General features: G+C 48.2%; 1 protein-coding gene across 3 annotated transcripts in view; it reads left to right on the forward strand.

The window, feature by feature from the left end:
* The window catches only part of LOC134969692 (adhesion G-protein coupled receptor G1-like), a 165,904-nt gene that overhangs the window by 22,670 nt on the left and 119,667 nt on the right, over positions 1-23,567 (forward strand). Inside the window, exons 1-2 of one of the 3 annotated variants that reach the window (XM_063945803.1) lie at positions 11,908-12,072; positions 19,059-19,137. In XM_063945803.1, coding sequence (XP_063801873.1) covers positions 19,095-19,137 — 43 coding nt within the window. In that variant the 5' untranslated portion in view covers positions 11,908-12,072; positions 19,059-19,094. Of the gene's footprint in view, positions 1-11,907; positions 12,073-17,036; positions 17,116-19,058; positions 19,138-23,567 lie in introns of those variants that run through there. The other 2 variants (XM_063945802.1, XM_063945801.1) reach the window with 2 other exon arrangements.

Consider the following 23,567-nt stretch of genomic DNA (forward strand, 5'->3'; position numbering starts at 1 on the left):
CACCCAATTCCTGAGCCTTTGGGCTTCCCCGTTCATTTTGTGTTTATTAGTTATTCCATCACCTCCTGTGTATGTTATGTTATACTGTCTGTGAGTTCGTTTTGCCTCGCATCCCTCTCTGTTCATACACCGGTATACTCCTGTTAGCACTGGTGTGCGTAACATATTCAGCAGCCCTACTCCTGTTGAAATTTTGTGGGAATATGGAGCATACCCCTCAAAATACTTTGCAACAGGTGGTCGATCAGGTGCAGGTCCTGATTCGACAATTTAATGAGATGTCCATTAAAATGAACACCCCGCAGGCCGCTAGCGGAGCTCCCGCTGCAGCAGCGGCGGCAAGTTTAGGGGTTAAGGAGCCGAAAGTAAATCTTCCGGATCGTTTTTCTGGAGATCGCTCGCAGTTCTTTTGTTTCAAGGAGAGCTGTAAGCTATATTTCAGGCTTAGGACCCAGTCTCCTGGGTCGGAGATTCAGCGGGTGGGCATGGTGATTTCCTTGCTACAAGGAGACCCACAGGTCTGGGCATATGGGTTGCAGCCTGACTGTCCGTCGCTTAAAAGTGTTGATGCTTTTTTTACGGCACTGGGCATTTTGTATGATGACCCTGACAAGATGGCTTCAGCCGAGGCTCAGATTACGGTCCTAAAGCAAGGGCGACGGCCAGCTGAGGTTTATAGTACGGAGTTTCGGAGGTTGGCTCATGATACCCAGTGGAATGACCCAGCCCCGAGAAACCAGTACCGAAGGGGCCTTTCTGACCAGATAAAGGACCAACTGGTACAATATCCCTCGCCTGATAGCTTAGATCAGCTCATGCAGTTATCCATCCGGGTGGATAGACGGCTGAGAGAGCGTAGGCTTGAAAGGGAGACCGCAGTTTCCTTTTTTCCCAAGGGAACCTCAGACTCTGAGGAATATTCCGAGGAGCCTATGCAGATTGGGGCTACCCGCCTCTCCTCGCGTGAGAAGACACGGAGGAGACAGCAGGGTTTGTGTTTGTACTGTGGGAATAAAGGTCATGTCATAGTATCATGCCCAGAAAAGCCGGAAAACTTCAGGGCCTGAGGGTGATGGGAAATATCCTGTCAGGCCAGAAGTCAGATTTTCCCAAAAAGACTTTTCTCATTCCGGTGACTTTGGAGATCCTCGGTCAAACTGTCAAGACTGAGGCCTTTGTTGACAGTAGGGCCGATGGGGTTTTCATGGACCGTCAATTCGCCCTGGAACACTCTGTTCCCTCAGTACCTTTGGCATCAGAGATTGAGATCTGTGGGTTAAACGGGGAACCATTGTCCCAGGGTAAAATTACCTCCTGCACCAGCCAAATTCCTTTGTTTATTGGAGCCACACACTCTGAAAAATTGTCTTTCTATGCGACTGTCTGTTCTTTTGCCCCATTGGTTTTGGGGTTACCCTGGTTAAGGGCCCATAACCCTCAATTTAACTGGGTCTCTGGGGAGATTCTTAGTTGGGGTAGTGATTGTTTCAGGAGTTGCTTGAGCCTTCCAGTCAGGCTCTCGCAGCTAAGTTTGCCAGGATTGCCAGGATGTTATGCAGATTTTGCGGATGTGTTCTCCAAAAAAGTTGCGGAGGTACTACCTCCCCATCGCCCCTATGACTGTGCCATTGATTTGTTGCCGGATGCTAAGCTTCCCAAGAGCAGGTTGTACTCCCTGTCACGTCCTGAGACTCAGGCTATGGCAGAGTACATTCAGGAGAACTTGGCTAAGGGATTTATCAGGCCCTCACAGTCCCCAGTTGGGTCGGGGTTCTTCTTCGTGGGTAAAAAGGACGGTTCGTTGCGACCCTGCATCGACTTCAGGGAATTGAACCGTATCACGATTAAAAACTCGTACCCACTGCCTCTCATTTCGGTTTTGTTTGACCAGCTTCGTACTGCCACCATTTTTTTCTAAGATTGACCTACGCGGTGCTTACAATCTAATCCGAATAAGAGAGGGGGATGAATGGAAGACTGCCTTTAATACCCACTCAGGGCATTATGAATATTTGGTGATGCCTTTTGGGCTCTCTAATGCCCCGGCAGTCTTCCAGGAATTCATGAACGATGTGCTCAGGGAATATTTGGATAGATTTTTAGTTGTTTATCTAGATGACATCCTAATCTTCTCCCATTCCCTGGAGGAACATCGGAAGCATGTACGCTTAGTCCTCCAGAAACTCAGAGACCACCAGCTTGGGGCGAAGCTGTAGAAGTGCGAATTTGAAGTCCAGCAAATCGCATTTCTAGGGTATATTATCTCCTCAGAAGGTTTCCAAATGGAGGGTTCTAAGGTACAGGCAGTCCTGGATTGGGTGCAGCCCACTAGTTTGAAGGCGCTTCAGCGTTTTCTGGGCTTTGCGAATTTTTATAGACGGTTCATCGCTGGATTTTCGTCTATAGTGGCCCTCTTGGTGGCACTCACTAAGAAAGGGGCGGATGTTGCTCACTGGTCTTGTGAGGCCAAAGCGGCCTTTGCCCGTCTCAAAAGGGCATTTGTCTCGGCCAAGGTGCTGCGACACCCAGATCCAGAGCGTCCTTTTGTGGTAGAAGTGGATGCCTCTGAGATAGGTATTGGGGCAGAGCTCTCTCAGATGGGGGTGTCTGATAATCGCCTTCATCCCTGTGCTTACTTTTCCCGTAAATTTTCGTCTGCCGAGATGAATTATGATGTGGGTAACCGGGAATTGTTGTCTATAAAGGATGCACTCGGGGAGTGGAGACACTGGCTTGAGGGGGCTAAGTTTGTGGTCTCAATTCTCACCGACCATAAGAATCTGGCATATTTAGAGTCAGCGAAGCGGCTCAATGCCAGGCAAGCACGATGGGCTTTGTTTTTTGCTCGCTTTAATTTTTTGATAACATATCGCCCTGGGTCAAAAAACATCAAGGCTGATGCGCTCTCGCGGAGTTTTGCTCCAGTCCAAGAGACCACAGAGGAGCCATTGCCCATTGTGTCCCCATCATGTATTAAAGTGGGCATTACCCAGGACCTCTTGTCATTAGTCCTTAGAGCACAGGGGCAGGCTCCTCCAGACCTTCCGGTAGGTCTCTTGTTTGTGCCTCCTAGGTTAAGACAGCGAGTGTTCCTGGAATTCCATGCCAAGAGGTCGGCAGGGCATCCGGGTATTGTGACGTTTGTGCCCGAAATAAAACTCCTAGAGGGGTTCCTGTCGGCCCATTACATCCACTCTCTATTCCATCTAAGCCATGGACCCACATTTCCATGGATTTTGTGGTGGACTTGCCCAAATCCTCGGGGATGACAGCCATTTGGGTTGTCGTTGACAGGTTTTCGAAGATGGCGCATTTCGTTCCACTGGTTGGGTTGCCATCGGCCAGACGCCTGTCTGAGTTATTTATGCAGCATGTTGTACGCCTCCACGGGTTGCCACTTGATGTGGTCTCTGACCGTGGATCCCAGTTTGTGGCCAAATTCTGGAGGGCATTTTGTTCTGATCTCCAGATTTCTGTGAGCTTGTCGTCAGGCTACCATCCACAGTCTAATGGGCAGACTGAGAGGGTGAACCAGTCCTTGGAGCAGTTCCTCAGGTGTTATGTCTCCAAGTGTCATACTGACTGGGTTGCTCATCTGTCCATGGCGGAGTTTGCCTATAACAACGCGGCTCACTCTGCTACAGGGATCTCTCCCTTCCTTTGTGTGTATGGGCATCATCCTAAGACCAATTATTTTGACCCCCTGGATTCCACGCCTGGTGGTTCCTCTGTGGTTTCGGCCCTTAGGGGTATTTGGAGGAAAGTTAAGAAAGCCCTTGTGTCTGTGTCATTAGTGACCAAAAGGGTTTTAGATAAGCGGAGAAGACCCTGCAGCTTTAAATTAGGAGACTTCGTCTGGTTGTCCACCAAGAATTTGAAGTTGAGACAGCCATCTCATAAGTTAGGCCCCCGGTTCATCGGCCCTTATAAGATCACCAGGGTTATCAATCCGGTGGCATTTCAGTTAGATCTGCCCCGTTCATTGGGTATCAATAAAACATTTCATTGTACCCTTTTAAAACTGGCGGTTAGTAATCCTTCTTCCAGTGGAAGACCTTCTCCTCTTCTGATACGGGGTCAGAGGGAGTTTGTGGTTGAAAGGGTTCTTGACTCCAAGATGGTTCGGGGTCGGCTGTCATTTTTGGTGCACTGGAAGGGGTATGGCCCGGAGGAGCGGTCGTGGGTGCGCAGTTGTGATCTTCATGCCCCCAGACTGATACGCTCTTTCTTCTCGCAGTTCCCCGATAAACCCGGTGGTAGGGGTTCTTTGACCCCTCGTCAGAGGGGGGGTACTGTTAGGATCTCCTGTTCTGTACTGCCACGTCGCCATGGCAACCGGGAGGCAAGTGTTAGCGAAGTAACCTGAGCGCAGCTGATACTCCGGTCCGGGTTTTTACTGTGTAGTGGTTACAGGCTCTGTGCACGGCAGGGAATCCGGCGCTGGTTTTGTGCTCACAGTCTGTGAGGTCTGAGTGGGGCGTGGACAGCACCTGCTATATAAACCATCCTCTCAGGCTAGGCAAATGCTGCTGAATCTTTGTTTGTTAGTCAGTTCCAGAGAGTTAGCTAGTACTGTGTGACTTTGTATTTACTTGTTGCTTACTGCGAATAGGCCTTGGGATTCGGTACTTCATTCTGCCAATCCGGACCTAGCAGTAAGACTGGAGTCAGTTGTTTAACTTGCTGGGGTTCTTTTGCTATTCTGTGAACCCAGCAGGTTTGCGGCTGTACTCTCAGACCTGCTTGCTTAATCCTCCCTCACTGTGCAGGGCGTCCAGGTGTCAGTTTAGTGGCAGTAAGCTGAACCTGTGCCCTGCAAGTGGGGGTTAGGATTGTGGATACTCTCCTTGTGTCTATATTTCTATCTCTGACCAAGGAGTTTATTCCCACACCCGTTGGTAACCCTTTGGGGTTTTTCCTGTTGCTCTTAGCAACATCATTTTGGGTGCTCCACATGTTAAATCACTACACCTCGCTTCATTGTCCGCTCTATTCCATCTGAGCATTCCTGACACTAGGGAGACACCCAATTCCTGAGCCTTTGGGCTTCTCAGTTCACTTTGTGTTTATTAGTTATTCCATCACCTCCTGTGTATGTTGTGTTATACTGTCTGTGAGTTCGTTTTGCCTCGCATCCCTCTCTGTTCATACACCGGTATACTCCTGTTAGCACTGGTGTGCGTAACACTATCGGACGCTGCCGTGTGGTGTAATGTGACTATCGGACGTTGCCGTGCGATGTAATGTAACTATCGAACGCTGCCGTGCGATGTAATGTAACTATCGAACGCTGCCGTGCAGTGTAATGTAACTATCGGACGCTGCCGTGCAGTGTAATGTAACTATCGGACGCTGCCGTGCGATGTAATGTAACTATTGAACGCTGCCGTGTGTTGTAATGTAACTATCGGACGCTGCCATGCGGTGTAATGTAACTATCGGACGCTGCCGTGCGGTGTAATGTGACTATCGGACGCTGCCGTGCGGTGTAATGTGACTATAGGACGCTGCCGTGTGGTGTAATGTAACTATCGGACGCTGCCGTTTTAATTTATCATGCATGGTAATCAATTGAATTCCGGCCAGTGTGTATACGGACACTACCTTGCGGTGTAATGTATCTATCAGACGCTGCCATGCGGTGTAATGTGACTATCGGACGCTCCTGTGCGGTGTAATGTGACTATAGGACGCTGCCGTGTGGTGTAATGTAACTATCGGACGCTGCCGTGTGGTGTATTGTAACTATCGGATGCTGCTGTGTGGTGTAATGTAACTATCAGCGCTGGTTTGCGGTGTAATGTGACTCGGACACTACTGTGCAGTGTAATGTGACTATCGGACGCTGCCGTGCAGTGTAATGTGACTATCGGACGCTGCCGTGCAGTGTAATGTGACTCGGACACTAGTGTACGGTGTAATGTAAATATCGGATGCTGCCATGCGGTGTAATGTGACTAGGTCACTACTGAGCAGTGTAATGTACAGTAACTGTCAGACACTGCAGTTTGGTGTAATGTGACTATCGGACGCTGCCGTGCAGTGTAATGTGACTCGGACACTAGTGTACGGTGTAATGTAAATATCGGATGCTGCCATGCGGTGTAATGTGACTAGGTCACTACTGAGCAGTGTAATGTACAGTAACTGTCGGACGCTGCAGTTTGGTGTAATGTAATTATCGGACGCTGCCGTGCAGTGTAATGTGACTCGGACACTACTGTGCGGTGTATTGTAACTATCGGACGGTGCTGTGCGGTGTAATGTAACTATCGGACGGTGCTGTGCGGTGTATTGTAACTCGGACACTACTATGCCGTGTAATGTGATTCGGACACTACTGTCTGGTGTAATGTGACTCGGACACTACTGTGCGGTGTAATGTAACTATCGGACGTTGCTGTGCGGTGTAACGTGTCTCGGACACTACCGTGCGTAATGTAACTAGCAGACGCTACCGTGCGGTGGAATGTAACTATCAGATGCTGCTGTGCGGTGTCATGTGACTCGGACACTACTGTGCGGTGTAATCTAACTATCGGACACTGCTGTGCGGTGTAACGTGTCTCGGACACTACTGTGCGGTGTAATGTAACTAACGGGCGCTGAGCCATTTCCCCTGCTCCCCTCTCCTTAATCCAATCTGCAGCGGTACACAATAGGCCTTTCCTATATTTCAGCTCCAGGCCCATGTGCACATTAATCTGGCACTGTGTATTGTATAGAGATTGCTAGAATACTCTGTATTGTATAGAGGTTGCTAGAATGCTCTGTATTGTATAGAGGTAGCTAGAATGCTCTCTGTATTGTATAGAGATTGGTAGAATGCTCTCTGTATTGTATAGAGGTTGCTAGAATGCTCTCTGTATTGTATAGAAGTTGCTAGAATGCTCTCTGTATTGTATAGAGGTCGCTAGAATGCTCTCTGTATTGTATAGAGGTCGCTAGAATGCTCTCTGTATTGTATAGATCACTAGAATGCTCTCTGTATTGTATAGAAGTTTGTAGAATGCTCTATTGTATAGAGGTTGCTAGAATGCTCTTGTAGTGTATAACAGGTCCCTAAAATTCTCTGTCACGAGTCGTCGCTGCTCGTTCCCTGTGGTTGCTAGGAGACGCTAGCTTCCATCCGGCCGCCGGCTCCTTGGCAACCAGGGTGCCAGCTCTCCGGCTGACAGTTACTGCGTGCAGCATTACAGCTGCTATCTATTGTTAATTAGACCTCCTCCTGCTCTGTATCTATTCTCATTGGTGGACTCTCTCTTTTAAAAAGATCTTACGGCCAACTCCAAGCTGCTGGTTATATTTACATCTTGTGTGAAGTTGCTGGTCTGTGTCTTGTCTAAGGAATCTTGCAGTACATCCTGTGGAGTGGTATGGAGTGCCATCACCCTGACCAAGTCTCATCTCTGCAGTGAGTGCCATCACCCTGACCAAGTCTCATCTCTGCTGTGAGTGCCATCACCCTGACCAAGTCTCATCTCTGCTGTGAGTGCCATCATCCTGACCAAGTCTCATCTCTGCTGTGAGTGCCATCACCCTGACCAAGTCTCATCTCTGCAGTGAGTGCCATCACCCTGACCAAGCCTCATCTCTGCAGTGAGTGACATCACTCCGACCAAGTCTCATTTCTACAGTGAGTGTGAGTGCCATCACCCTGACCAAGTCTCATCTCTGTAGTGAGTGACATCACTCAAACCAAGTCTCATCTCTGCAGTGAGTGCCATCACCCTGACCAAGTCTCAACTCTGCTGTGAGTGCCATCATCCTGACCAAGTCTCATCTCTGCAGTGAGTGCCATCACCCTGACCAAGTCTCAACTCTGCTGTGAGTGCCATCATTCTGACCAAGTCTCATCTCTGCAGTGAGTGCCATCACCCTGACCAAGTCTCATCTCTGCAGTGAGTGCCATCACCCTGACCAAGTCTCATCTCTGTAGGGAGTGCCATCACCCTGACCAAGTCTCATCTCTGCAGTGAGTGCCATCACCCTGACCAAGTCTCATCTCTGCAGTGAGTGCCATCACCCTGACCAAGTCTCATCTCTGCAGTGAGTGCCATCACCCTGACCAAGTCTCATCTCTGCAGTGAGTGCCATCACTCCGACCAAGTCTCATCTCTGCTGTGAGTGCCATCATCCTGACCAAGTCTCATCTCTGCAGTGAGTGCCATCATCCTGACCAAGTCTCATCTCTGCTGTGAGTGCCATTACCCTGACCAAGTCTCATCTCTGCAGTGAGTGCCATCACCCTGACCAAGTCTTATCTCTGCTGTGAGTGCCATCATCCTGGCCAAGTCTCATCTCTGCAGTGAGTACCATCACCCTGACCAAGTCTCATCTCTGCAGTGAGTGCCATCACCCTGACCAAGTCTCATCTCTGCAGTGAGTGCCATCACTCCGACCAAGTCTCATCTCTGCAGTGAGTGCCATCACCCTGACCAAGTCTCATCTCTGCAGTGAGTGCCATCACTCCGACCAAGTCTCATCTCTGCTGTGAATGACATCATTCCAACCAAGTCTCATCTCTGCAGTGAGTGCCATCATCCTTACCAAGTCTCATCTCTGCAGTGAGTGCCATCACCCTGACCAAGTCTCATCTCTGCTGTGAGTGCCATCACCCTGACCAAGTCTCATCTCTGCTGTGAGTGCCATTACCCTGACCAAGTCTCATCTCTGCTGTGAGTGCCATCACCCTGACCAAGTCTCATCTCTGCAGTGAGTGCCATCACTCCGACCAAGTCTCATCTCTGCTGTGAGTGACATCATTCCAACCAAGTCTCATCTCTGCAGTGAGTGCCATCATCCTTACCAAGTCTCATCTCTGCTGTGAGTGCCATCTTCCTGACCAAGTCTCATCTCTGCTGTGAGTGCCATCACTCCGACCAAGTCTCATCTCTGCTGTGAGTGCCATCTTCCTGACCAAGTCTCATCTCTGCAGTGAGTGCCATCACTCCGACCAAGTCTCATCTCTGCTGTGAGTGCCATCACCCTGACCAAGTCTCATCTCTGATGTGAGTGCCATCATCCTGGCCAAGTCTCATCTCTGCAGTGAGTGCCATCACCCTGACCAAGTCTCATTTTTACAGTGAGTGTCATCACCCTGACCAAGTCTCATCTCTGCAGTGAGTGCCATCACCCTGACCAAGTCTCATCTCTGCAGTGAGTGTCATTACCCTGACCAAGTCTCATCTCTGCTGTGAGTGTCATTACCCTGACCAAGCTTCATCTCTACAGTGAGTGCCATCACCCTGACCAAGTCTCACCACTGCAGTGAGTGCCATCACCCTGACCAAGTCTCATCTCTGCGATGAAGTTTATTTATTAATTTATTGACAGTTTCTTATATACCGCTGCAAATTCCATTGCGCTTTACAACTGGACACAATGATAAGACAAAACTGGGTAATAACAGAAAGTCACAGAGGTAGGAGGGCCCTGCTTACACTCTATAGCAGGCATTCCCAACCACGGTCCTCAAGGCACACCAACAGTGCAAGTTTTAGTGATTTCCAGGCTTCAGCACAGGTGACTTAATTAGTAGCTCAGTAATTTTGATTTAACCATCTGTGCTGCAGCCTGGATATCACTAAAACCTGCACTGTTGGTGTGCCTTGAGGACCGTGGTTGGGAATGCCTGATCTATAGGGAAATAGGCATTGATACACAAGGATAGGTGCTATCTATTGCATAGTTGTCCACCGGATTGCAAAGGTTCTTGGTGGGCTGTATGATATGGTCACACAGCAATGATGAACCGGGGTCGGGAGGAAAGGAAAGTGAAGAAAGAGAAAATATGTGAAGATATGTGTGGACTGTACAATGGAGATATAATTGGATAGGAAAGGCATGAAATTAATGTGAGCGGTTCTGGAATGTGATAAGCTGCCTGAAAAGGTGAGTTTTCAGGGGACGCTTTAATGTTTGGAGACTAGAGGAAACTCTTATTGTACGTGGTAGGGCTTTCCACAGAGTGGGTGTAGTGTGAAGAAAGTCCCGCAATCGTGCATGGGAGCAAGTAATGAGTGTGGATGAGAGACATAGATCTTGTGAAGAGCGAAGGGGCCGGGTTGGAAGATAGTTTGAGATAAGAGAAGTGATGTACATTGGTGTAGTTTGGTCAATGGCCTTGTGTGTGAGTATAAGTATTTTATACTGAAAACGGTAGAATACAGGTAACAAATGACATCACTCCAACCAAGTTTCAACTCTTCGGTGAATGACATCACTCCGACCAAGTCTCATCTCTGCGGTCAATGACATCACTCCGACCAAGTCTCATCTCTTCGGTGAATGACATCACTCCGACCAAGTCTCAAGGGGGGCCCGGGGTACAGTATGCCCTGCATCCCCCCCTTAATCTGGCTATGGCTCTCTGTAGTGTACAGAGGTTGTTAGAATGCTTTGTGTTGTATAAAGGTCACTGGAATGCTCTCTGTAGTGTACAGAGGTTGGTAGAATGTTTTGTGCTGTATAAATGTCACTGGAATGCTCTCTGTAGTGTACAGAGGTTGTTAGAATGCTTTGTGTTTTATAAAGGTCACTGGAATGCTCTCTGTAGTGTACAGAGGTTCGTAGAATGCTTTGTGTTGTATAAAGGTCACTGGAATGCTCTCTGTAGTGTACAGAGGTTCGTAGAATACTTTGTGTTGTATAAAGATCACTGGAATGCTCTCTGTAGTGTACAGAGGTTGGTAGAATACTTTGTGTTGTATAAAGGTCACTGGAATGCTCTCTGTAGTGTACAGAGGTTGGTAGAATGCTTTGTGTTATATAAAGGTCACTGGAATGCTCTCTGTAGTGTACAGAGGTTGGTAGAATGCTCTGTGTTGTATAGAGGTCACTAGGATGCTCTCTGTTTTGTATAGAGGTCACTAGAATCTGTATATAACGCAGACACATTACACAAGTGGCTGGAGAATGGGGACACTACTTTTGCATTATTGGGTGTGTCAAGGGGCTATTAGCAAATCGATGCAACCTGCGGTCATCATCATGAGCTCACAGTTTGCACGAGGAGTCCAGTACCCACAAGAAATCTCCCTCCAAATAAGCGCATTTGCACTTTTTAGGTGTCTATTCCAGATACATTTTGCAACACAATACACAATTCGGCAGCTATGAGAAGCGTACCAGATTCAAAGGGGTGTCATTTTCATGCTCACCCAAATAAGCATAATCGTGTTACACAGATACCTTCCCGGGTTTCTTTAATGTCGTGTTCGTCCCTGGACCGGCAGTGTCCAATTCAGTGACCTGGTCTGCCGCAGTCACCCCGATCAGCTCATCGTGGTGAGCTGATCGAGGAGACTGCTGCAGGCCAGGTACGCTTCTCAACTTGATTGATGGTGGATTTCTGTGCATTGACACCAGTTTTTAATGTTTTTTTTTTGCCTTTGAAATGTTAAAATTGTACTTCACTATACCACTTCCTCTCTTTTAAATTTTGGGTCAGTATCGAGTGAATACCCTACAAGGAGAGAGAAAACGCCTTTTGGTCAACAAGAGTGGATTGGGACGGTTAATAGACTTCCAAATGATGTTTCCGAAGAATTTTGTCCTGTAAAGTAGAACCAAAGTGACTTTCTGGATTCTAGAGTGCATATACTCTTATTTATGTCAATTCCTCCTATTCAACAAGTTGGTTTACATTTGCTGAAATTAACCACTTGGTATTTATTAAGATATTTTGGAATTAGAGTGTGAAAGTACATCTGATTTAGCACACCTATACCCATGTCATTTCTCCCTGTTTCCAAGAGGGTGCGCATAGTTGCCGAATTGTGTATTGTGTTATGGCATTTTAGGGTGGCGGGGACCACCTTGGCTTCTGTTGCTGCATCTTTGAGTTGGAGCGCTGGTTTAAACTTGTTGGATTGTATTCAGATACATTTTGCGCTGACGCATGTACACCCCCCCTCCAACCCCGTCTCCGCCCTGGTGAGTCAGTGTTCAGCCGAAACGCAAAGCAAAGATGCGCATCACACAATGACAAATACCACATAAAAAAGGAAGTTGCAGGAAAAGAAAAGCTGGATCTTGAATTTGTGCTGGAAGTTGTGAGGTCTTGTACAGGTACAGTATAAGAGAGCTACAGTGATATTGAAGAGGTAGGAGGTGCGCAGTGGCTCCGGTGACCATGAGAGTGGGCCTGGGGTCAGAGGAGCATAGCTCATCGTATATCACACATATAGTAATGTCACACTGTGTCATGGTTACACATAGCTCATCGTATATCACACATATAGTAATGTCAGGCTGTGTCATGGTTACACATAGCTCATCGTATATCACACATATAGTAATGTCAGGCTGTGTCATGGTTACACATAGCTCATCGTATATCACACACATATAGTAATGTCAGGCTGTGTCATGGTTACACATAGCTCATCGTATATCACACACACATAGTAATGTCAGGCTGTCTCATGGTTACACATAGCTCATCGTATATCACACATATAGTAATATCAGGCTGTGTTATGGTTACACATAACTCATCGTATATCACACATATAGTAATGTCAGGCTGTGTCATGGTTACACATAACTCATCGTATATCACACATATAGTAATGTCAGGCTGTGTTATGGTTACACATAGCTCATCGTATATCACACATATAGTAATGTCAGGCTGTGTCATGGTTACACATAGCTCATCGTATATCACACATATAGTAATGTCAGGCTGTGTCATGGTTACAGTATAGCTCATCGTATATCACACATATAGTAATGTCAGGCTGTGTCATGGTTACACATAGCTCATCGTATATCACACACACATAGTAATGTCAGGCTGTCTCATGGTTACACATAGCTCATCGTATATCACACATATAGTAATATCAGGCTGTGTTATGGTTACACATAGCTCATCGTATATCACACACATATATATGTCAGGCTGTGTCATGGTTACACATAGCTCATCGTATATCACACACACATAGTAATGTCAGGCTGTGTCATGGTTACACATAGCTTATCGTATATCACACATATAGTAATGTCAGGCTGTGTCATGGTTACACATAGCTCATCGTATATCACACATATAGTAATGTCAGGCTGTCTCATGGTTACACATAGCTCATCGTATATCACACACACATAGTAATGTCAGGCTGTGTTATGGTTACACATAGCTCATCGTATATCACACACACATAGTAATGTCAGGCTGTGTCATGGTTACACATAGCTCATCGTATATCACACATATAGTAATGTCAGGCTGTGTCATGGTTACACATAGCTCATCGTATATCACACACATATATAGTAATGTCAGGCTGTGTCATGGTTACACATAGCTCATCGTATATCACACATATAGTAATGTCAGGCTGTGTCATGGTTAAACATAGCTCATCGTATATCACACACATATATATGTCAGGCTGTGTCATGGTTACACATAGCTCATCGTATATCACACTTATAGTAATGTCAGGCTGTGTCATGGTTACACATAGCTCATCGTATATCACACACATATATATGTCAGGCTGTGTCATGGTTACAAATAGCTCATCGTATATCACACACACATAGTAATGTCAGGCTGTGTCATGGTTGCACATAGCTCATCGTATATCACACATATATATGTCAGGCTGTGTCATGGTTACACATAGCTCATCGTATATCACACTTATAGTAATGTCAGGCTGTGTCATGGTTACACATAGCTCATCGTATATCACACACATATATATGTCAGGCTGTGTCATGGTTACAAATAGCTCATCGTATATCACACACACATAGTAATGTCAGGCTGTGTCATGGTTGCACATAGCTCATCGTATATCACACATATATATGTCAGGCTGTGTCATGGTTACACATAGCTCATCGTATATCACACACACATAGTAATGTCAGGCTGTGTCATGGTTACACATACTCATCGTATATCACACATATAGTAATGTCAGGCTGTGTCATGGTTACACATACTCATCGTATATCACACATATATATGTCAGGCTGTGTCATGGTTACACATAGCTCATCGTATATCACACATATATATAGTAATGTCAGGCTGTGTCATGGTTACACATAACTCATCGTATATCACACACACATAGTCACATAGTAATGTCAGGCTGTGTCATGGTTACACATAGCTCATCGTATATCACACACATATATATGTCAGGCTGTGTTATGGTTACACATACTCATCGTATATCACACATATAGTAATGTCAGGCTGTGTCATGGTTACACATAGCTCATCGTATATCACACATATAGTAATGTCAGGCTGTGTCATGGTTACACATAGCTCATCGTATATCACACACACATAGTAATGTCAGGCTGTCTCATGGTTACACATAGCTCATCGTATATCACACATATATATGTCAGGCTGTGTCATGGTTACACATAGCTCATCGTATATCACACACACATAGTAATGTCAGGCTGTGTCATGGTTACACATAGCTCATCGTATATCACACACACATAGTAATGTCAGGCTGTGTCATGGTTACACATAGCTCATCGTATATCACACATATAGTAATGTCAGGCTGTGTCATGGTTACACATAGCTCATCGTATATCACACACACATAGTAATGTCAGGCTGTCTCATGGTTACACATAGCTCATCGTATATCACACATATATATGTCAGGCTGTGTCATGGTTACACATAGCTCATCGTATATCACACACACATAGTAATGTCAGGCTGTCTCATGGTTACACATAGCTCATCGTATATCACACATATAGTAATGTCAGGCTGTGTCATGGTTACACATAGCTCATCGTATATCACACACATATATAGTAATGTCATGGTTACACAATGAGCTGTGATTTAGGATAAGTATACAATAAAGGAATGGGGGTCCCAGCAGTTGGTGAATGGTCTGCTATTGGTTTACGCTCTGGCAGAACCGCAGTCCCACATAGCTGGGCTCAGACTGGTTTTCGGGGGCTCCTGTGGACATTTTGCAATTAGAGCTCAGACTGAAACCGGTACTGTAACCAAGAGGTTTATCTCAGGCTAATACAGTCTACAAGTACATCTAGTAACCAATCCCCGACCACAGCCACCACTACCCAGCATGCTTTGTGTCCCCTGTCAGCAATGTTCCACCTAACCCCTGCAGACACGCTCTGTGGTCCAGCTATAGAGGAAGCACTTATACACAAATCTCACTGCACGCACTTGTGCACCTTCTACTGTGTGGACACTCTGTACATGTGACACGGGTGACCCGCACTCTGTACATGTGACACACGGGTGACCCGCACTCTGTACATGTGACACGGGTGACCCGCACTCTGTACATGTGACACACGGGTGACCCGCACTCTGTACATGTGACACACGGGTGACCCGCACTCTGTACATGTGACACGGGTGACCCGCACTCTGTACATGTGACACGGGTGACCCGCACTCTGTACATGTGACACACGGGTGACCCGCACTCTGTACATGTGACACACGGGTGACCCGCACTCTGTTCATGTGACACGGGTGACCCGCACTCTGTACATGTGACACAAGTGACTCACAATGGTAAATTTACTAAGGTGGGAGTTATTTAGAACTGGTGATGTTGCTCATAGCAACGAATCACATTCTCCTTAACATTTATCTAGTAGCTTCTAGAAAATAGTAGATTGAATCTGATTGGTTGCTATGGGCAACATCACCAGTTCTAAAAAAAACTCCCACCTTAGTAAATTTACCCCACAGTCTGTAAATGTAACAGTGTCGACTCACAATCTGTACCTATTCCACGGCTGACCTGCAATCTGTACATGTAACACCGGTGACCCGTACTCTGTACATACAGGCAGGGCAGGCATGTGATGGGCGGGTGACCGGGGCAGGGCAGGCGTGTGATGGGCTGGTGACTGGGGCAGGGCAGGCGGGTGACCGGGGCAGGGCAGGCATGTGATGGGCAGGTGACCAGGGCAGGCGTGTGATGGGTGGGTGACCGGGGCAGGGCAGGTCTGTGATGGGCGGGTGACCGGGGCAGGCGTGTGATAAGCTGTAAGAATGGTGACATCCTATAGCAGTGTAACTCCCAGTCGCTGGTGCACAGCGTGCCCTATGGCTGTGTGACTATGGAGACGGCGTGGCACCTGTCAGCAATACGTGTGAGGAGGGCTGTCACATAGTAAAGGCCATGTATAGTATATGTATATAGGCCCTCATTCCGAGTTGATCGCTCACTAGCTGCTTTTAGCAGCAGTGCAAAAGCTAAGCCGCCGCCCTCAGGGAGTGTATCTTAGCTTGAAAGGTTCGCAGAATTGCTACAAAAAAAGATTGTGCATTTTCAGAGCAGCTCGAGACTTACTCCTAGCTTGCGATCACTTCAGACTGTTTAGTTCCTGTTTTGACGTCACAAACACGCCCTGCGTTCGGCCAGCCACTCCCCCGTTTCCCCAGCCACCCCTGCGTTTTTATCGGGCACGCCTGCGTTTTTACACACACTACCCAAAAACGGCCAGTTACCACCCAGAAACACCCACTTCCTGTCAATCACTCAGCGGTCAGCAGTGCGATTGAAAAGCGTCGCTCGACCTTGTGTGAAACTGCATAGTCTTGTGTGAAAGTACGTCACGCATGCGCACAGCGCACCATACGCATGCGCAGAAATGCCGCTTTTTCACCTAATCGCCGCGCTGCGACCGGAAGCAGCTAGTGAACAACTCGGAATGACCCCCATAATGCAGTCCAGGTTATTGCATTGGGAACAGCAGAAGATACTGGAATCCCAGATCTGTAGCGTTATGTCCTTTTATGTTGGCTCTATGCGACTGCTGCCAGGAATCTGTATCCAGCACTGCCGTATAATTCATGGGGCTCAGGGCACTTTCATCTGGGAGGATCATGGGATTAGGACATGAAAGGTGGAATTACCTGTAAGCACACCTGAGGGGGCGGATCCTGCTCCGGAACCTGCTGAGACAATAGCAAACAATGTCTGCACTCCTAGACTGACAGGTAACACAATCTCCCCATTATATCCGCTGCAAGGACAAACACAAGGCAACACCAGAAGCAATAGCGCTGTACAACCGGACCCTGCATGTGAGGTGCCCCCACCCTTCCCCAGCCAGGTACCTACCTAACTACCCTGCAGCATGTGATGTGCCCCTACCCTCCCATGGACCTGCCTAACTACCCTGCATATGAGATACCCCCACCCGCTCCTGCCAGGTACCTACCTAACTACCCTGCATGTGATGTGCCCCTACCCCTCCCATGGACCTGCCTAACTACCCTGCATGTGAGATACCCCCACCCCTCCCCTGCCAGGTACCTACCTAACTACCCTGCATGTGAGATACCCCCCTCCCTGCCAGGTACCTACTTAACTACCCTGCATGTGAGATACCCCCCCCCTCCCCTGCCAGGTACCTACCTAACTACCCTGCATGTGATGTCCCCCTCCCTCCCAGGTACCTTCCTAACTACCCTGCATGTGATGTGCCCCCCCTCCTCCCCAGATACCTGCCTAACTACACTGCATGTGAGATACCCCATCCCTCCCCTGCCAGATACCTACCTAACTACCCTGCAGCATGTGATGTGCCCCTACCCTCCCATGGACCTGCCTAACTACCCTGCATATGAGATACCCCCACCCACTCCTGCCAGGTACCTACCTAACTACCCTGCATGTGATGTGCCCCTACCCCTCCCATGGACCTGCCTAACTACCCTGCATGTGAGATACCCCCACCCCTCCCCTGCCAGGTACCTACCTAACTACCCTGCATGTGAGATACCCCCCTCCCTGCCAGGTACCTACTTAACTACCCTGCATGTGAGATACCCCCCTCCTCCCCTGCCAGGTACCTACCTAACTACCCTGCATGTGATGTCCCCCTCCCTCCCAGGTACCTTCCTAACTACCCTGCATGTGATGTGCCCCCCCTCCTCCCCAGATACCTGCCCAACTACACTGCATGTGAGATACCCCATCCCTCCCCTGCCAGATACCTACCTAACTACCCTACATGTGAGATACCCCCCCTCCCCTGCCAGGTACCTACCTAACTACCCTGCATGTGATGCCCCCCCCCCCCCCTCCCAGGTACCTTCCTAACTACCCTGCATGTGACGTGCACCCCCTCCTCCCAAGATACCTACCTAACTACCCTGCATGTGAGATACCCCCCTCCCCTGCCAGGTACCTACCTAACTACCCTGCATGTGATGTCCCCCCCCCCCCCTCCCTCACAGGTACCTTCCTAACTACCCTGCATGTGATGTGCCCCCCCTCCTCCCCAGATACCTTCCTAACTACCCTGCATTTGATGTGCCCCCCCTCCTCCCCAGATACCTACCTAACTACCCTGCATGTGATGTCCCCCCCCCCCCCTCCCTCCCAGGTACCTTCCTAACTACCCTGCATGTGATGTGCCCCCCCTCCTCCCCAGATACCTGCCTAACTACCCTGCATGTGAGATATCCCCCTCCCCTGCCAGGTACCTACCTAACTACCCTGCATGTGATGTGCCCCCCCTCCTCCCCAGATACCTACCTAACTACCCTGCATGTGATGTCCCCCCCCCCCCCTCCCTCCCAGGTACCTTCCTAACTACCCTGCATGTGATGTGTCCCCCCTCCTCCCCAGATACCTGCCTAACTACCCTGCATGTGAGATACCCCACCCCTCCCCTGCCAGGTACCTACCTAACTACCCTGCATGTGATGTCCCCCACCCCTCCCCTGCCAGGTACCTACCTAACTACCCTGCATGTAATGTCCCCGTCCCCCCCCCCCTCGCCCCCAGATACCTGACTAACTACACTGCATGTGATGTGCCCCCACCCCCCTTCCCCCTCCCCTCCCCTCCCCTGGCAGGGACCTGCCTAACTACCCTGCATATGAGGGACCCGTGCAGGGCTCTATGGGACGGTCTGTGTGTGGCAGCTGCTGTATTTCTAGGACTCGGCTTCTTGCTTTCAGTGAATTGTTTCTGTCACAGGCAGGACCCCCCCCCCCTCATCTCCTCCCTCAGTAAACATTAACAAAGGTTCTCTCTTCTCCTCAGACACACTGCCCGGATTACTCAGGAGAGTCAGTCACCATGTCGCTGCTGCATCCACTGCTACTACTGCTGCTGCTAGGTGGTACGTATCTTCCTCCATCGTCCATCTGCCCACCAGTGCACCCCTATTACTGCTGTGTCCCCTCCTTCCTGCACCCCTATTACTGCTGTGTCCCCTACTTCCTGCACCCCTATTACTGCTGTGTCCCCTCCTTCCTGCACCCCTATTACTGCTGTGTCCCCTACTTCCTGCACCCCTATTACTGCTGTGTCCCCTACTTCCTGCACCCCTATTACTGCAGTGTCCCCTCCTTCCTGCACCCCTGGTACTGCTGTGTCCCCTCTTTCCTGTACCCCTGTTACTGCTGTGTCCTCCCCTTCCTGTTACTGCTGTGTCCCCTCCTTCCTGCACCCCTGGTACTGCTGTGTCCCCTCCTTCCTGCACCCCTGGTACTGCTGTGTCCCCTCCTTCCTGCACCCCTGTTACTGCTGGCTCCCCTTCTTCCTGCACCCCTGTTACTGCTGTGTCCCCTCCTTCATGCACCCCTGTTATGCTGTGTCCCCTCCTTCCTGCACCCCTGTTACTGCTGTGTCCCCTTCTTCCTGCATCCTGTTACTGCTGTGTCCCCTCCTTCCTGCACCCCTCCTTCCTGCACCCGTTACTGCTGTGTCCCCTGCTTCCTGCACCCCTATTACTGCTGGCTCCCCTCCTTTCTGCACTCCTGTTACTGCTGTGTCCCCTCCTTCATGCACCCCTGTTATGCTGTGTCCCCTCCTTCCTGCACCCCTGTTACTGCTGTGTCCCCTTCTTCCTGCATCCTGTTACTGCTGTGTCCCCTCCTTCCTGCACCCCTCCTTCCTGCACCCCTATTACTGTTGGCTCCCCTCCTTTCTGCACCCCTGCTACTGCTGGCTCCCCCCTTCCTGCACCCCTGCTACTTCTGGCTCCCCTCCTTCATGCACCCCTGTTACTGCTGTATCCCCTCATTCCTGAAGCCCTGTTACTGCTGTGTCCCCTCCTTCCTGCACCCCTAGTACTGCTATGTCCCATCCTCCTTGCACCCCTGTTACTACTGTGTCCCCACCCTTCCTGCGCCCCTGGTACTGCTGTGTCCCCTCCTTCCTGCAACCCCAGTTACTGGTGCCTCCCCCCCTTCCTGCACCCCTGTTACTGCTGGCTCCCCTCCTTCCTGCAACCCTGTTACTGCTGTGTCCCCTTCTTCCTGCACCCATGCTGTGTTCCCTTCTTCTTGCACCCCTGTTACTGCTGTGTCCCCTTCTTACTGCTGGCTCCCATATTTTCAGTACCCCTGTTACTGCTGGCTCCCATATTTACAGTACCCCTATTACTGTTGGCTCCCCCCTTCCTGTAGCTAATGACTGGTTTAACAATTCTGTTAATGGTGCTACCAGCACTTCTTTAAGTTCTTTTAGTATCCTTAGATGGGATACATTCAAAAATACAAAAAAAAAAATTAATGGTGCTACCAGCTCCTCTTTAACAGAATTATTCAACCAGTCATTAGCTACAGTAGTAATTCCACAGTACTGGAAAAGAGAGAATGTAGTCCCACTGCACAAAAGTGGAATCGAGGAAGAGGCAAACTACAGACCAGTGAGTCTTGCACCAGTAGTAGGAAAATTGATGGAAACACTCTTAAAGAAAGAGTTGTAGATTATCTAAAATCTAGCAATTTACAGGATCCCAAACAGCATGGATTCACTGGGGGGAGATCATGTCAAACAAAACGTATTGATTTTTTTGACTGTTTGACTAAAGTGATGGATAAAGGTGGAGCCGTGGATACAGCTTATCTAGACTTTAGTAAGGCTTTTGACACTGTCACATCGCAGACTGCTAAATAAACTTGAAAGCTTTGGATTGGATACTAAAATGGTTGTATGGATAAAATCTTGGTTGCGTGATAGAAAACAGAGAGTTGTAGTAAATGGAGTGCATTCACAGGAGGGAAATGTTACCAGTAGAGTACACCAGGGAACTGACTTGGACCAGTGCTTTTTAATATCTTTACTTGTGACATTGCAAATGGCATTAAAGGGAAGGTATGCCTTTTTGCAGATGACACAAAGGTATGCACCAGGGTAGACACACCAGGTGGGGTAAAACAAATGACTGATGATCTAGGTAGACTAGAGGAATGGTCAAGAGTGTGGCAATTACAGTTTAATGCCAAAAAAATGCTAAATTATGCACTTGGGTCTCAGAAATCCAAAGGCTAAATATAGTATTAATGGCACTATACTGGGAACTACTGAGGAGGAAAGGGATCTAGGAGTCACTATTTCAGGTGACATAAAGGCAGGTAAGCAATGTAACACAGCAATGAGGATGGCTAGTCAGATGCTTGGTGCATTGGGAGAGGAATCAGCAGCAGAGAGAAGTAATAATGCCACTGTATAGGTCATTGGTGCGGCCTCATCTATACTACTATGTCCAGTTCTGGAGGCCATATCTTCAGAAGGATATTAATACATTAGAGACTGTACAAAGAAGGGCAGCTAACATGGGGCCTAATTCAGACCTGATCGTTGCTGCAAATTTGTTAGCAGCTGGGCAAAACCATGTGCACTGCAGGGGGGGGCAGATGTAACATGTGCAGAGAGAGTTAGATTTGGGTGGGTTATTTTGTTTCTGTGCAGGGTAAATACTGGCTGCTTTATTTTTCACTGCAATTTACATTTCAGTTTGAACACACCCCACCCAAATCTAACTCTCTCTGCACATGTTACATCTGCCCCACCTGCAGTGCACATGGTTTTGCCCAACTGCTAACAAAATTGTTGCTGCGATCAACTCAGAATTAGGCCCATAGAGAGAACCACACACACACATCACCTGTAATATAGCGCCGTCACACACACATCACCTGTAATCTTGCACTGTCAACACACACATCACCTGTAATATAGCGCTGTCACACACACACATCACCTGCAATATAGCGCTGTCACACACACATCACCTGTAACATAGCACTGTCACACACACATCACCTGTAATATAGCGCTGTCACACACACATCACCTGTAATATAGCGCTGTCACACACACATCACCTGTAATATAGCGCTGTCACACACACACACATCACCTGTAATATAGCGCTATCACACACACATCACCTGTAATATAGCGCTGTCACACACACATCACCTGTAACATAGCGCTGTCACACACACATCACCTGTAATATAGCGCTGTCACACACACACGCATCACCTGTAATATAGCGCTATCACACACACATCACCTGTAACATAGCGCTGTCACACACACATCACCTGTAACATAGCGCTGTCACACACACATCACCATATAGCGCTGTCACACACACATCACCATATAGCGCTGTCACACACACATCACCTGTAATATAGCGCTGTCACACACACATCACCTGTAATATAGCGCTGTCACACACACATCACCTGTAATATAGCGCTGTCACACACACATCACCTGTAATATAGCGCTGTCACACACACATCACCTGTAATATAGCGCTGTCACACACACATCACCTGTAATATAGCGCTGTCACACACACATCACCTGTAACATAGCACTGTCACACACACATCACCTGTAATATAGCGCTGTCACACACACACACATCACCTGTAATATAGCGCTGTCACACACACATCACCTGTAATATAGCGCTGTCACACACACATCACCTGTAATATAGCGCTGTCACACACACATCACCTGTAACATAGCACTGTCACACACACATCACCTGTAATATAGCGCTGTCACACACACATCACCTGTAACATAGCACTGTCACACACATACACATCACCTGTAATATAGCGCTGTCACACACACACACATCACCTGTAATATAGCGCTGTCACACACACATCACCTGTAATATAGCGCTGTCACACACACATCACCTGTAATATAGCGCTGTCACACACACATCACCTGTAACATAGCACTGTCACACACACATCACCTGTAATATAGCGCTGTCACACACATCACCTGTAATATAGCACTGTCACACACACATCACCTGTAATATAGCGCTGTCACACACACATCACCTGTAATATAGCGCTGTCACACACACATCACCTGTAACATAGCACTGTCACACACACATCACCTGTAATATAGCGCTGTCACACACACACACACACACACATCACCTGTAATATAGCGCTGTCACACACACATCACCTGTAATATAGCGCTGTCACACACACATCACCTGTAATATAGCGCTGTCACACACACATCACCTGTAATATAGCGCTGTCACACACACATCACCTGTAATATAGCGCTGTCACACACACATCACCTGTAACATAGCACTGTCACACACACATCACCTGTAATATAGCGCTGTCACACACACACACATCACCTGTAATATAGCGCTGTCACACACACATCACCTGTAATATAGCACTGTCACACACACATCACCTGTAATATAGCGCTGTCACACACACATCACCTGTAATATAGCGC

The sequence above is a fragment of the Pseudophryne corroboree genome, chromosome 11 (genome assembly GCF_028390025.1).
Source record: "Pseudophryne corroboree isolate aPseCor3 chromosome 11, aPseCor3.hap2, whole genome shotgun sequence".
In the NCBI taxonomy this organism is placed as follows: domain Eukaryota; kingdom Metazoa; phylum Chordata; class Amphibia; order Anura; family Myobatrachidae; genus Pseudophryne; species Pseudophryne corroboree.